This window comes from Eucyclogobius newberryi, unplaced genomic scaffold (assembly GCF_026437365.1).
Source record: "Eucyclogobius newberryi isolate DKJ021-1_F unplaced genomic scaffold, fEucNew1.0.hap1 SCAF_22, whole genome shotgun sequence".
NCBI classification, from domain to species: domain Eukaryota; kingdom Metazoa; phylum Chordata; class Actinopteri; order Gobiiformes; family Gobiidae; genus Eucyclogobius; species Eucyclogobius newberryi.
In genome coordinates this window covers 10,633,982-10,646,752 of record NW_027315857.1, presented here as the reverse complement: position 1 = coordinate 10,646,752, position 12,771 = coordinate 10,633,982, and the positions used below count along the sequence as shown (strand labels likewise).

The 12,771-nt window shown below is 38.3% G+C and overlaps 1 protein-coding gene across 6 annotated transcripts in view; it reads right to left on the bottom strand.

The window, feature by feature from the left end:
• Positions 1–12,771, bottom strand: part of camk2d1 (calcium/calmodulin-dependent protein kinase (CaM kinase) II delta 1) — a 90,812-nt gene that overhangs the window by 29,147 nt on the left and 48,894 nt on the right. For all 6 annotated transcript variants that reach the window (XM_072458564.1, XM_072458559.1, XM_072458560.1 and 3 more), the window contains exons 4-8: positions 11,257–11,311; positions 8,801–8,866; positions 7,328–7,400; positions 1,021–1,123; positions 385–468 (exon numbers count right to left, since the gene is read on the bottom strand). In XM_072458564.1, the coding sequence (XP_072314665.1) occupies positions 385–468; positions 1,021–1,123; positions 7,328–7,400; positions 8,801–8,866; positions 11,257–11,311 (381 nt within the window). The remainder of the gene's footprint in view (positions 1–384; positions 469–1,020; positions 1,124–7,327; positions 7,401–8,800; positions 8,867–11,256; positions 11,312–12,771) is intronic.

Sequence of the window (12,771 nt, the reverse complement as noted above, 5' to 3'; positions counted from 1 at the left end):
ATCAATCACAATTTTCAAAGTAATTTTATTTTGTCTCTAAAAGCAAATAAATTAACAGACAATGGACAACAGGGTTTTTTTCTGGACTCAATATGCTTTAACCCTTTTTTATAATGGAGCCCACCTTATTCTCTCATTTTAATCTTCACTTATATTAAGTTCTCTAGTTTTGTTGTGTTGTGTCTGAAAATGACTCTTTTTCTTTATACAAAATATGAGCCCTATCTGACCATATCAGCATAATCGCAGGTTATAACAGGAATGACACCACGATTCTCCCAGTCCTGACCAGTCCTGACTGTGTGATTCTGTGTGGTCCAGCAGTGACATTTGTGCCTCTAAACATGAGCCTCTCTCTCTCTCTTCTCCTGCTGCGCGTCTTACCACAGGCCCACATGTCCACTGGCTTTCCGTACGGGTCCTTCCTCAGCACCTCTGGAGACAGGTATCCTGGTGTGCCCGCAAAACCTGAAACACAAATTCATATCACGTTTTGTTAGAAGGTGTAGAATAGTCCTCACTTCAGGTTTGGAGAGCTTCATCCTCTGTGTGTGGGGATCAGGTGAACCACAGCAGAGTGGGCCACGGCGTGAAATGCATTACTGAGAGGTGTAACAGTGATCCAACGTGTTATTGATTAAGATAAAAGCAAGTATATATTGTTTTCTTTGATGGGTGAAGCTGTGGATATGATCTCGACAAGGCAGAGCTTCGCAAAAGGATTCAAGTCATTTAAGCATCATCTTAACGTGCGCCTTTATTTTACAAAAAGTGTTAAAGTCGTTTATAGCCATATTGAGTAATAGAATGCGTTCTGGAGATCACATTACAAAAAAAAAAATACTTGGAACACGTTCAATACAAGTTAGTATAAGGAGCAAGTTGTAAGTGTACAGTATTTCAACAGAACTAGCTCATAATTGGGTGATTTATCTTCGAGGATATGATTTTCATTGCATACATAAACTAATAATGAAAATAATCTAATGAGGGAAAACTGCAGCAGAGAACTGGACTTACCAAACCACGCCTGCTGGTCTCCCTGTACCTCAATGGCCAGGCCGAAATCTGCCAGTTTGACCGCCGCTCCCTTCAGTTTACTGGCCAGGAGGAGGTTCTCCGGCTGGTGGTGAAGAGAAGCACAAAAGGTTAGATAATAATGATACACTTAGTTAGTGTTACAACGATTAATTCATTAATCGTGACTAGTCAACTATGAAAAATAATAGTAGTCGTATTTTGATATTTGATCATCGTTAACACAGGAAAATACCTTTTTATAACAAAAAACAGAGGCATTATTACATCAAAATGTCAAAACTATTTCTGAGTTCCATCAATAATATACTTTATTTTATATATCTCAGAACCTCTGTGGCGTCAAATTATTTTCTAAAAACAAGTTTACTTTGAATGTGTTTGGAGCGTTTGACTACAAATGGTCTCTCTAGAGGGCTTCAAGTCAGCACATTTGTCTCAATGTAGAAATAGTCGATTACTAAAATAACGGTTAGTTGCAGCACAACACATTTTTTTTGTTTTATTCACAAACATATTTAAAGGTGCCTAAGCGCATGGATCTATCATAATATAGTTCCCTCAGTGTACGGGGCAAAATGAAGACGGAGAAAGACAGTTCGAGCTGACGCAGAAGTGGACAGAAATCTACGGGAGACGAGCGATGTGATGCGCTCCGTTGCGCTAATAAACAAACGCACGTGTGTGTTGTATCAGTCCACACGGGGGAGTGCGCATGCGCACTTCAGCCTGCGTTCTCAAATCGCCGAAAAATCGTCCATTGCGCCTTAAAATGGCTCAGTTACATGTTTTTAAAATTGTGTTAAGTGATATGTAGTAACTCAGTAACACCAATTATAAAGTGTCTTTTTACCATCTTTGCTGTGTTAACCGCTGCAGCTGGAAGATGGAAACAGATGTGTACGGCCACTTCTTACTGCACATCCACACTTCTTACTGCACATCCACACATTACTGCACATCCACACATTTGACAGGGTCAGTGAATGTCACTTCATACCATCTGTGCCATGAGTAAACTTGTTATGAAAGAATGTTTGATGAATGATTAAAAATGGCTCAATGAAACACATGAAATGACAGAATACCTTAAAGGGAACATGACATATTATGCAAAATTACCTTCAACAGTGTTTCCTCATTATTAGTTTACTTAAAGATGAATTGGGATTGATGTTTGAGTAATACTGTTTTGTCCTGCAACTGAAAAATCCTCTTTTCACCAACCCCCTATCCACACCCACATCCCTGTACGTTGTGATTCTTTGAAAATGAACGCTCTGTGACACATGTAGAGTTCCAAAAGGTCACGTAGTCCCTTTAAAAAAAATAAAAACTATGAAGAGGCTTATCAGTTCTGTAGTTTTGAACAAGAAGTCAATGGACCTGTTTCTGTTATTAAGCTGTTTTAGATCAATATTGCAGTTTTCAATGACCAGAATGTAAAATGATGATCTACTTATGTTATAGTTCAAGTACCAGAATAAAACATAAATAGGTCTCCTTTAATACTGCACCCTTTGCTGCGAAACATTTAATAACATTTTACATTTTGTCCATTGTAATCACCAATATTGTGCTAAAACAGCTTAGTAATAGACACATATTTGTGTTGCATCCAGTAGAAATTAATTCCATGCTGTGTCAAGAACCAATGTAAATGAAATTACAAACATTTCTATTTTAAAACCTTTCAACTAAGCTTTTCTCTGTCAACCATAGCTTATTTTACTTTTAATTTGCTAGTCAAGTAGACTCCATTTACATAGTTACCAAAATAGAAGCAAGCAATGTCACCTTACAATTTTATATAGTAGAGAAAACTTGCTGAATGAAATAAAACACAACTGCAGGTATGTTTTTGGAATTAAAAGCTAAAAAAATAATAATAATACGGTCAAGAGCTCAAAACATTTTGTTTACCATAAAATAACCAACCTCATTTCTTATTTTTATGCATAACTTTGTTTCAGCAATATTGCAATACAGCCGCAATACTGCAATATTTGAACATACTTTTAGACGCAATCATTTCAGGTATATTAAAACTAAATGCACATGCCTTCATTTTGTAGTCCAACTATGTAAAAAAAAAATAGAGACAAAAAACAAGAATAGTGAAGGCTTTTTTAACGTTTTTTACAAAAGAAAATACCTAAATTGTACCAGCTTCTCTTGCTCCCCATGTGTTACTACTACACACATGCAAATACAGTCGAACATTCAAAGTAGTGCACAGAAATAGAAGCAAAAACATTCCGGCTCATGGTCCAATCAGAGCGCTGCATTGCCCACACACAGTTGACAGGGCTCAGTCTGACGGGAGCAGGATGGATGCTCTGCGCTCGCTCCCGGTAATAGCTCTAATTGGATTGGGTCCAATACAGAGAGCCATAAAGAAGATAAAATTACTGGAGCAGCGCAGGCTCTGAATACAGACAGGACGACTCTGACTCTGTATGATTGAGCGTACAACAATAGTGACTTTGTTTTTGAATGTAATGACAAAAAGCTGATTATGATGATCTCTTTTTAGGTTAGGTAGACTTTATTATCTCAAAAAGGGGACCTGACTTGCCACAGGGGCAGTTTGTCAGGAGCAGTGGGCACCCAGGCCGAGGGCGTAATCCTGGGCCATAACCTATTGTTCATGACATCATAATTTGCTTTAGGGGCAAAGTGGAATTTTGGAATATTGTGATATAATTGCATGTGCATTACAGCTGATTTTCCTGTAAATTGCGAGCGGGGGCGGTGGAGACTGTGGCTAATAGCTGCCTCTAACACCTGGGGTGACCTAATCCCTGACCGTGGAGGCTCTGCAGAGGCTAAAAACTCTAATAATGACAGGTTAGACTTGGGGACACATAGAACATACAAAATTATACTTTTTTGTGGGGCTCAAATACAATTTTGAACCTACAAAACAGTATCGTTCCCCTCATCATTTTGTAAAAGAATAGCAAGCAAACTAACTGACATTTCTACCATGGAAATCCAAAGTTGCTGCTCATTGTTTTTGTTATTGAGACTTGAAATAATTAAAATGTACCAGTATATCTTAAATTAAACTTTGAAAATGTGTTATGGCAGACTTCATTTTGCCCCGAATCAGCAAGTATTATAGATTGCACTGTTAAGTAATTTGTTTAGTGTGAATTATATTGTGAATTATATCAATATTGCACATTTTCTCTTTATATCATGGTAAAAAAGCCCTAACTGGGAGATCTCTAAAGGTGGATTTTTGTTTGATTTAAATTTGTATCCAAGCAGGTAACCTTAATATTGAATGAGTTTCTACTCTTTGCACATTAGCAGGTATTATGACACCACAAAAGTTGCAGCAAAGTTGTGTTGTGGGCTGGACAAACTGCATGTAACAAGACAGCTGTGAAACTTGAGTTTGTTGAGTGCACATGAGCGTGAGTGTACCGGCTCCACCTGCAGATAAACACTGAGTTTAAACAGCCTCCCTGGGGTCCCTGAACGCATCGGGGGATTTCTGACAAGCTGCTGCACCACAGGGACTACACTTCTGTCTACTGTAAAGCCACTTAGAGACACTGTGTGACAGCTCCTAAATAAACTGAAACTATACAGGATTGTGTAGGTGAAAACAGCACTCAAGTCTCAGTTATAGGACAATACAGGATTTCAGATGTTTTTTTCCCATCAGGGGAGAATTTACAATTTTATATGTTGTTAAAACAGATTTTTAAAGAAAGATGTTGGATAAAGTCGCAAGTAGCATGTAGTATATAATTACATACAATGTGAATGTGCAGTCAGAAAAGCAGAAAACTACATGGAGGGGTCGTCACATAATTACTACATCGGATTAGCGTTTAATAAATAATAGGTGGAACAATATTTTTGTGAATCAGCAGTTATAATGGGTTCATTTTATTTGAATTTGTAGGATAAGGTAAGATATAGCTGTCAAGGGTAAAAAAGTACATTCTATGATTAATTATAGAAGCTAGTATTTCATTCTGCTGTGTTTTTATTGTATTATACTTTTTTTACAGTATTGTACATGTCGAAAAAGGCTTTAGTGGAATAATCCTGATTATTATGTAATTTATTGTGTCAGCTAGTATTTTAAATATGATTTTTTATTGTGACATTTTTCTCTATAAACATATTGAACATCAACATGTGTTATTGTGACAGGCCAACAGTTAGTTACAGCGAAATGGGACAAGGAAATCTTAATATCATTGATTAATGAATGTAACTACTGAATCTTTCAAATGAGCAGTATAAGATATCCTGGTGCCTATATCAGTTGTGTCCTTGCAACATTTTCAGAAGAGATCTCAAAGCTTTGATTCCTCACTTGAGATGTTTGAAAACTTTCTTTAGCCTCTTCCGCACATCACTTCACAACTAAACCATCAATTTAACGTTGTGACAGTGGAAGTAGAGCGAGGTGTCTAGACCGCGCTCAGAAATGTGCTTAACTGTAGTGTGGGAGTGACTTTATGAAGCCAACAACTGTGAACAGCAGAGTCTCAGAGAGGTGTGCTGTGTTCTGGGCCTGTGGCTTATTTGTTTGCCTTCTATTTGTTTTGCCGTGTATCCCTGCACTGAGCTGTGGCAGCTGCCAGGCAACAGCAAATCAGAGCCCTCAACCCATCAGCAAATGCAAAAACAGCAGCTGGATATGGCCCGGCCGGAGAGCACCTCGGACACGCCCGGCTCATTTGATTGGCAAATCAGAGCCACATCGACACAATCACTGAACACGCTGAACAAAACATGACCTACACTCTGGACAGTCATTTTCGGTATCGAAGAATGGTTTCATATATCGATATCGCTAAAATGCACTGACAAGCATTTTTTTAAAGCAATAAACACATTATAATAAAATAATACATGTAAGATATTTAAAAGGAGCTGTACGTGATTTTTACTTTCTTAAAAGTATCATCAGTTCATTTTAAACTGTTTAACTTTCTCACATTGTCTGAGCTTCCAAATAATTCAATGTGACTTTCAGAGGCCAGAGCAAGTTATACTGTCACTGTAAAAGCAACAACTAGCATTCTAACAGTGCATTTCCTGGTTTAGCAGCAGATATATGTATATAGGCTACTCTATTATTAGATGCTGCCTCATTTTGACCCTAAGAGCAGCTTTTACAATATATCTACAAAATAGCCTCTTTAAATGAGCTGTACCTGATGTTTTTATGTGATAAAGTCAAATCTATTTGAGTCAAAATGAGATCACACCATTTTCTTTGCAACTAAATATAGATTATGATATTAACTGTTACAAAGACCCGTTCTGTGAATTTCTCCAGTCTAATCACAATCAGTACAACTGCATGCTCGGACCCCAAAGTGAGAGACGTGTACAACAGACAATCATTATAAACAGATGAGGCTTGTTGACGCACTGGGCTCCCTCCGATACACACACACATGCACGTGCACACGCCGCCCGTGATTTACGTTGCACCTAGACACATTTCTGTGGTACTGTATACCATCGATTCTGTGGTATACCATCGATTCTGTGGTATACCATCGATTCTGTGGTATACCATCGATTCTGTGGTATATCATCGATTCTGTGGTATACCATCGATTCTGTGGTATACCATCGATTCTGTGGTATACCATCGATTCTGTGGTATACCATCGATTCTGTGGTATATCATCGATTCTGTGGTATACCATAGATTCTGTGGTATACCATCGATTCTGTGGTATATCATCGATTCTGTGGTATACCATAGATTCTGTGGTATACCATCGATTCTGTGGTATACCATCGATTCTGTGGTATACCATCGATTCTGTGGTATACCATCGATTCTGTGGTATACCATCGATTCTGTGGTATATCATCGATTCTGTGGTATACCATAGATTCTGTGGTATACCATCGATTCTGTGGTATACCATCGATTCTGTGGTATACCATCGATTCTGTGGTATATCATCGATTCTGTGGTATACCATCGATTCTGTGGTATACCATCGATTCTGTGGTATACCATCGATTCTGTGGTATACCATCGATTCTGTGGTATACCATCGATTCTGTGGTATACCATAGATTGTGGGGTATACCATAGATTCCTGAAACCCCACGGAATGCATTAGCAATAAAGATTCATGGTTATTCAAACGCTTATTGAAAGACGTGAAAGATGTGTGTGTTTCACAAGCAGATTTTCTTGAAGATCATGTGATTTTACGTTGTTATTGTAAAGGTTCCAACATGACATGAATACAGCAGTGTGAGAACAGCACGAGTAATGGACACTGACCTTGAGATCCCGATGGACCACGCCCATCTGGTGACAGTGGAGCACAGCCTCCAGGATCTGCTGGATGCAATGGCTGCATGCAAACACCAGGGGGAGCACAGGTTAGTGGCAAGTTACTCACAAATCCAAACTTGAATGTGTTAGCGCCAGACACAAACAAAGTGAACTTCATTAGAATCAGAATCAGACAAGGTTCATTGTCATTGCCAATGAACTGTCATGAACTTTTTGAGAGAGAACTCACCTGTCAGTGGGAGAACTGTCATATGGAATTGAGTTGTTTAGACAAGTCTAGATAATTTTTACATATTTGATATTCACAATTTGCACAATGTCTGACTAGTTTTTTCTAATTTCAAGGCATAATATTCAGACTATCAAATACAATTATACTTGCAGATAATTTGGCCCACACTATTTACTAGTGTAGCATGAAACAAGTTCAAATATATACCAAAGAATCAATTAAAATAAATGAACCAGACAAAACTGCAATTCAATTCCCCACCCAAACATTATGGAGCTCCTGTATTGTGCAAAGTATTGCAAACGTGATGCATTAACATTTGAGAGAAGACAAACCAATACTAGAATTCCATGCATATTTCTTGAGGTCTAAACTAAAGCTACAACTATTATTTCTATAAAAAGGCAGGATTTAGTTTTTTTGCAGAGGACATTCTTTTGCCTAAATAATTCTCGTTTGCATTGATTTATTGTGCAGCCCTGATCCATGACATCATGAAACAGCCTGGGAACATAAAGATGAATAAATATACCTAATGTTATTTTCACAACAGACATACGCAGACACAGCAAGCAGCGGGGTTTGGTGAGGCCAGGGAGAAGTTAGGAGTGTTAGGAGTCGAATGGTCAGAGGAACTAAGACCAGACCTGTGATTGAAGCTCTCACTCTCACTAACCTTAAGGTCTCTCTCTGACGACTATTGTGATTTACACTACAATCTGCTGCCGAATACAGTGACTGGAGCAAAGAGGGCAGAGGGCAGGAGAAAGAAAGGAACAAGAAGATGTCAAATGGTGATGCAAAACGACAAAAGAATCCCAACAATAAAGAAGTTGAGAAATAATAGACTCTTACAACATGAATAAATACAGTACTTCATTGATTGTTTTAAACATCCTTGAGCAAGACACTTCCTCTACGTTGCCCTGATATGATTAATGAGTTATGTGAGTGATTGTTGGTTGTTGTTTACTACCTCTGAGCATGAAAAGTGAATAAGAAAATGCAAGGGCTCTTACTTGTAATAATTATAATGGGCCCGCTGTCTGGTGCTGCCAAATTACAACAAATCTGTCATTGTTAAGTCCCCGAATATTGTTCCAAACACAAAATATGAATCTAAATATTCCATACGTCCCATGTATCAATCGATAGGTTAATGGGATGTATATGTCTTTAATGTGCCTTATGGGAGAGAACGTGTTAAAAGAAGAATATCCACCAACCTGGCATCCGTTTCACTGTAGTATTCTCTGGCAACGATGTCCTCAAAGAGCTCCCCGCCTGTCACTCTGGACGGAAACAACACCAACATGGATGTAAAGTGAGGATGTAGGACGCAGTGTGGACAGATGAATAAGAGACAACAGTGAAGTGAACAGATGGAGGAGCAGCCCAAGTGTTGAGAGAACAAAACATCACCAAACTACCACAGGGAAATCAGGTGAGAAGACAGCACGAGTAAACAACATTGTACACATGTCGAATGAATGGAGAAAATGCTTGTGTAAAATTGACTTTTATGAGCTTTTAACCTTGTTACGTCATTATTTCACTCAAAGATGAATAATGATTGAATCCTGCATGATTGAGTAATGCTGTATTATCCTGCAACTTTAGGCTTTAATGCTCAGACAATTCCTGTTTTCACCTACCCCCTATCCCCGCCCACACCCCTGTAATTAGTTGTGATAGTTTGAAAAATTCAGAATTTTTTCGATAAAAAGCACATGAAAACAAACAAGTCGGAACCTGAACTTGTCATTTCTTAATCCCGAGGAGCACGTGAACGCAGCATTATCAGTTCTGCAGTTTTGAACAGGAAGTCAATGGACCGAAATGGACAACTAAATAATAATAGTTAATCGCGTATTAGTTGTAGTTTGTAACAGTGGTGGATATTTTTCAATTCCTCCATTCACATTCGTTCACTTGCAGCACTTCGTTTCATCAATTCTCCCGTAACACAAACACTAGGATATAGTTTGGAGCAGCAAAAACATACAAGAACAAAAAGTTTTGTGGGTTAATTTTAGCTCTACATTATAAAAACACAACATTTGTGCCGAAGTGAAATCAATTCTAATTCAGACCTTGTGATCCAAGTGGAAATGTAAGGGGAAAAAGTTATACAATGTGCTGATTGAACTGTTCCATTTGGAGATTGTGGCGTTGAATTGCCCACATTAAAACCCACAGAAAAGGACACATTTGCATAAAGTTCAGCGCTTGCTGATTATTCGGGTAGATTTGAGTCATTATCATGAAAAAACTGCAAAGTGCTTTGTTCAAACTTAGAACATGTAATTATTTTGCCGATTTCACCGCTATTCACTGGGAGAATAATTTCCTCTTTAACTGTGGTAAAACTAAACTTTCTCTTTTTGTTGAAGTGCAGGTATGAGCTATGAATAATGATTCTATAAAGAGGAACGCTCTGGGGCGGATAGCGTTTCTGGCGGCGGTGGAAGGTGGCGAGACGAGTGAAGGCGGTGATCCTTGAGCCATCTGCGAGTGAGTTTCCATCATTCACTGGAGTTCTGGAGCAGGCTCGGATCAAACGCATCCCAATGAGAAGGACAATGAGCCGGTGTCAGACGGATGCAGGATCAGTCATAACCAGGCCTGAGGTTGTGGAAGTGAAATGAATGAGATTAACGTGGCACAACTTTCCTCTTCTAGTAAAGAGGAGAAACTTGGTCCCCCACAGCGAGATGTTTCTTTTTCATGGTACATCAATATATCCTTGAAAAAAATTATTTGGTCAGATTTTTTGTTTTTCATGTTGCAGTCTAGTTTGACCAACGTTAAATGTTTTTTTTCTGTTGTTTTTTTAACCTCGGATAAATTTACAAGTAATTGCAAGAGAGTCCAGCTGAATAGATAGAGGTTTGCCACTGTTGGCTGCTGAGTGGAGCTTCACTCAGACACATCCAGTGACAATTTTTAATAATAATAATTAAAGAAAATGAGGACAGTTTATTAATTTACGATTCCTACAGGGTTAAGTTGGGTAAGGTTAGGTGTTAGGGTTTGATTATAAGTGTATTACTAGGACCTAATGGAGCTCCACTCAACATGGCACTGCCCATCGGCTGCAGCCAGACCCTTTTCTGTAGCTGTGGTACATCTAAAGGTGGCATGTTGTTTTGAAGATATGCCCTCTATTTAAAAAAAGGATGCAAAAGGATTCTTGAAAATGAAAATGTGTACGATTGCAAATCAGGGAATAAAGGGATATTTTCGCACTTGTCTGATACTTAAACTTAATTTTAGCCCATTTCAGTTGGATTAAAATAAAATCATCTGAATCAATATTAGTATACTATTATACAATAAAAAAAGAAATAAGAGAAATGTATATTAATTTTGTCAACATCCCCCATCATCCCCCCTAGTACATTATAATTGTAATACTAGTCATCAAAAATGCAGACGAACTGGCTCAACTGCTATAATCTGACAAATAAATCAACTTCTGATTCCTACAAACAGCATGTACTTGTTGTGACATTGAATATTGCTTAAAACCCTTAACGTGAGGGGTATTTATTCTCTGTGTGTGAGAGTCATGTTGATGGGAGCCGACGGAGGCCTTCACATTTCCCATGATGCCTCAGTGCAGGCTAATGTGACTGAACATGTGGTGTTGGGACGTCCTGAGCGAGGCGGGGTCACCTACAGGTCAAACACCAGGTAGTGGAAGCCCTCCTCTGATATGCTCTCATGGAGCCGCACTGGGGACACAACAATAGCACGGGTTAGGCTTATGTCGCACAAAAAACAGACTACACACAGACTAAAAATCTTTTGGACCGCACCAGAGAATCTGTGCATTGTTGACCTGTTGGTCACATGAACATTGGATATTTTACACAAATCAATCTACTTTATAGCATGTTTAGTGGCGAGACTTTTCCCTCGGTCTCCATTCAAATCAATGGAGTTCCCGCTGGACCGGAAGTGCCATTACAACGGAAGTGTCGAAAGTGGGCGGGGCATAAGAAGGCCAATACAGACAACATATTCTAGAACATCACCTTCTAGCTTTGCTGCTTTTTAGCTCGTCATGAAACAAATACATTTTTATAATGGTGTTGCAATATTGATCATTTTTAGTGTTGTTTCATTTGAACGTGCCATATGCTCTCGCTTCCTTGAGTTATTTTTAGTCACGGTTCTCCTCTAAGTCAGCAGGAATGTGGGCTGGTTTCACCTCTGCTAACCGCTAACCGCTAACCTTCACTTCCACGCTCATTAGCGTCAGCGGCTAATGGACGTGTTACAGGCAGCAGTGTGTGCAGTGACTGACAAGGTGAAAGTGACACCCCGTGCTAAAGCTAACGGTGACAGCACGACAGTAAAAGGCTGTGGCCTGATGGTTAGTGAGGAGAAGGTCTTATCTTGAGTGACAGATTCCTCATACCTGCATTTGACAGAGGAAATCTTCTGTGGGCGACTAATCACAAGATATAATATTTTTAGGCCTATTATTTGTTTATGTACATCTTTTTTATGTTAAAATCCCCCAAAATAACCCTAATTTTTCATTGAGTAAATCTCATAATAAGTCATGTTCCATCTGTTCATAGCCTTTTCCCTCTGATTTAACTTTTTATTATTCTGTATTGCTGTTTAAGTGTTACAGATTACATTATGTATTGTACTCCTTTGTAAAATGTCCTTGAGTGTCAAGAAAGGCTGCTAAATAAAATTAGGAAAAATAATTTCAATTACGAATAATAGTGATATTTGTTTTAAAATGCTCATTTTTAATATTGGTGAATCAATAGTGCAGGGGTGGAAATATTTTTTTTTGGTAAATGTACTTTTTCAAACCTGTACTTGTATTAATAATTCATAATTCTAGCATGTAATTGTAATAAGTTGAATTACATTGCACTGTACAAGTCCCCTTTCTGAACCGACACACTCACAGAACAACATTGCACCAGAGCTTAGAGAATATGCAGATTGTGGTTTAAAATAACTAAATTCAGTTTAACACAGTTTGACTGATCAAGTATTGTATAAAAGAGTGATCTAAAATGCTTCTAAGATGGTGTTAAAATTAATTAGTACTCTGAGTAGTACTCAAATATACTAAATTTGTGGACGGTAACTGTACTTTTACTTGAGTCAACGTTTTCAGTACTCGTTCCAACACTGCAAAAATGTACAACAGCTCAAAATACTG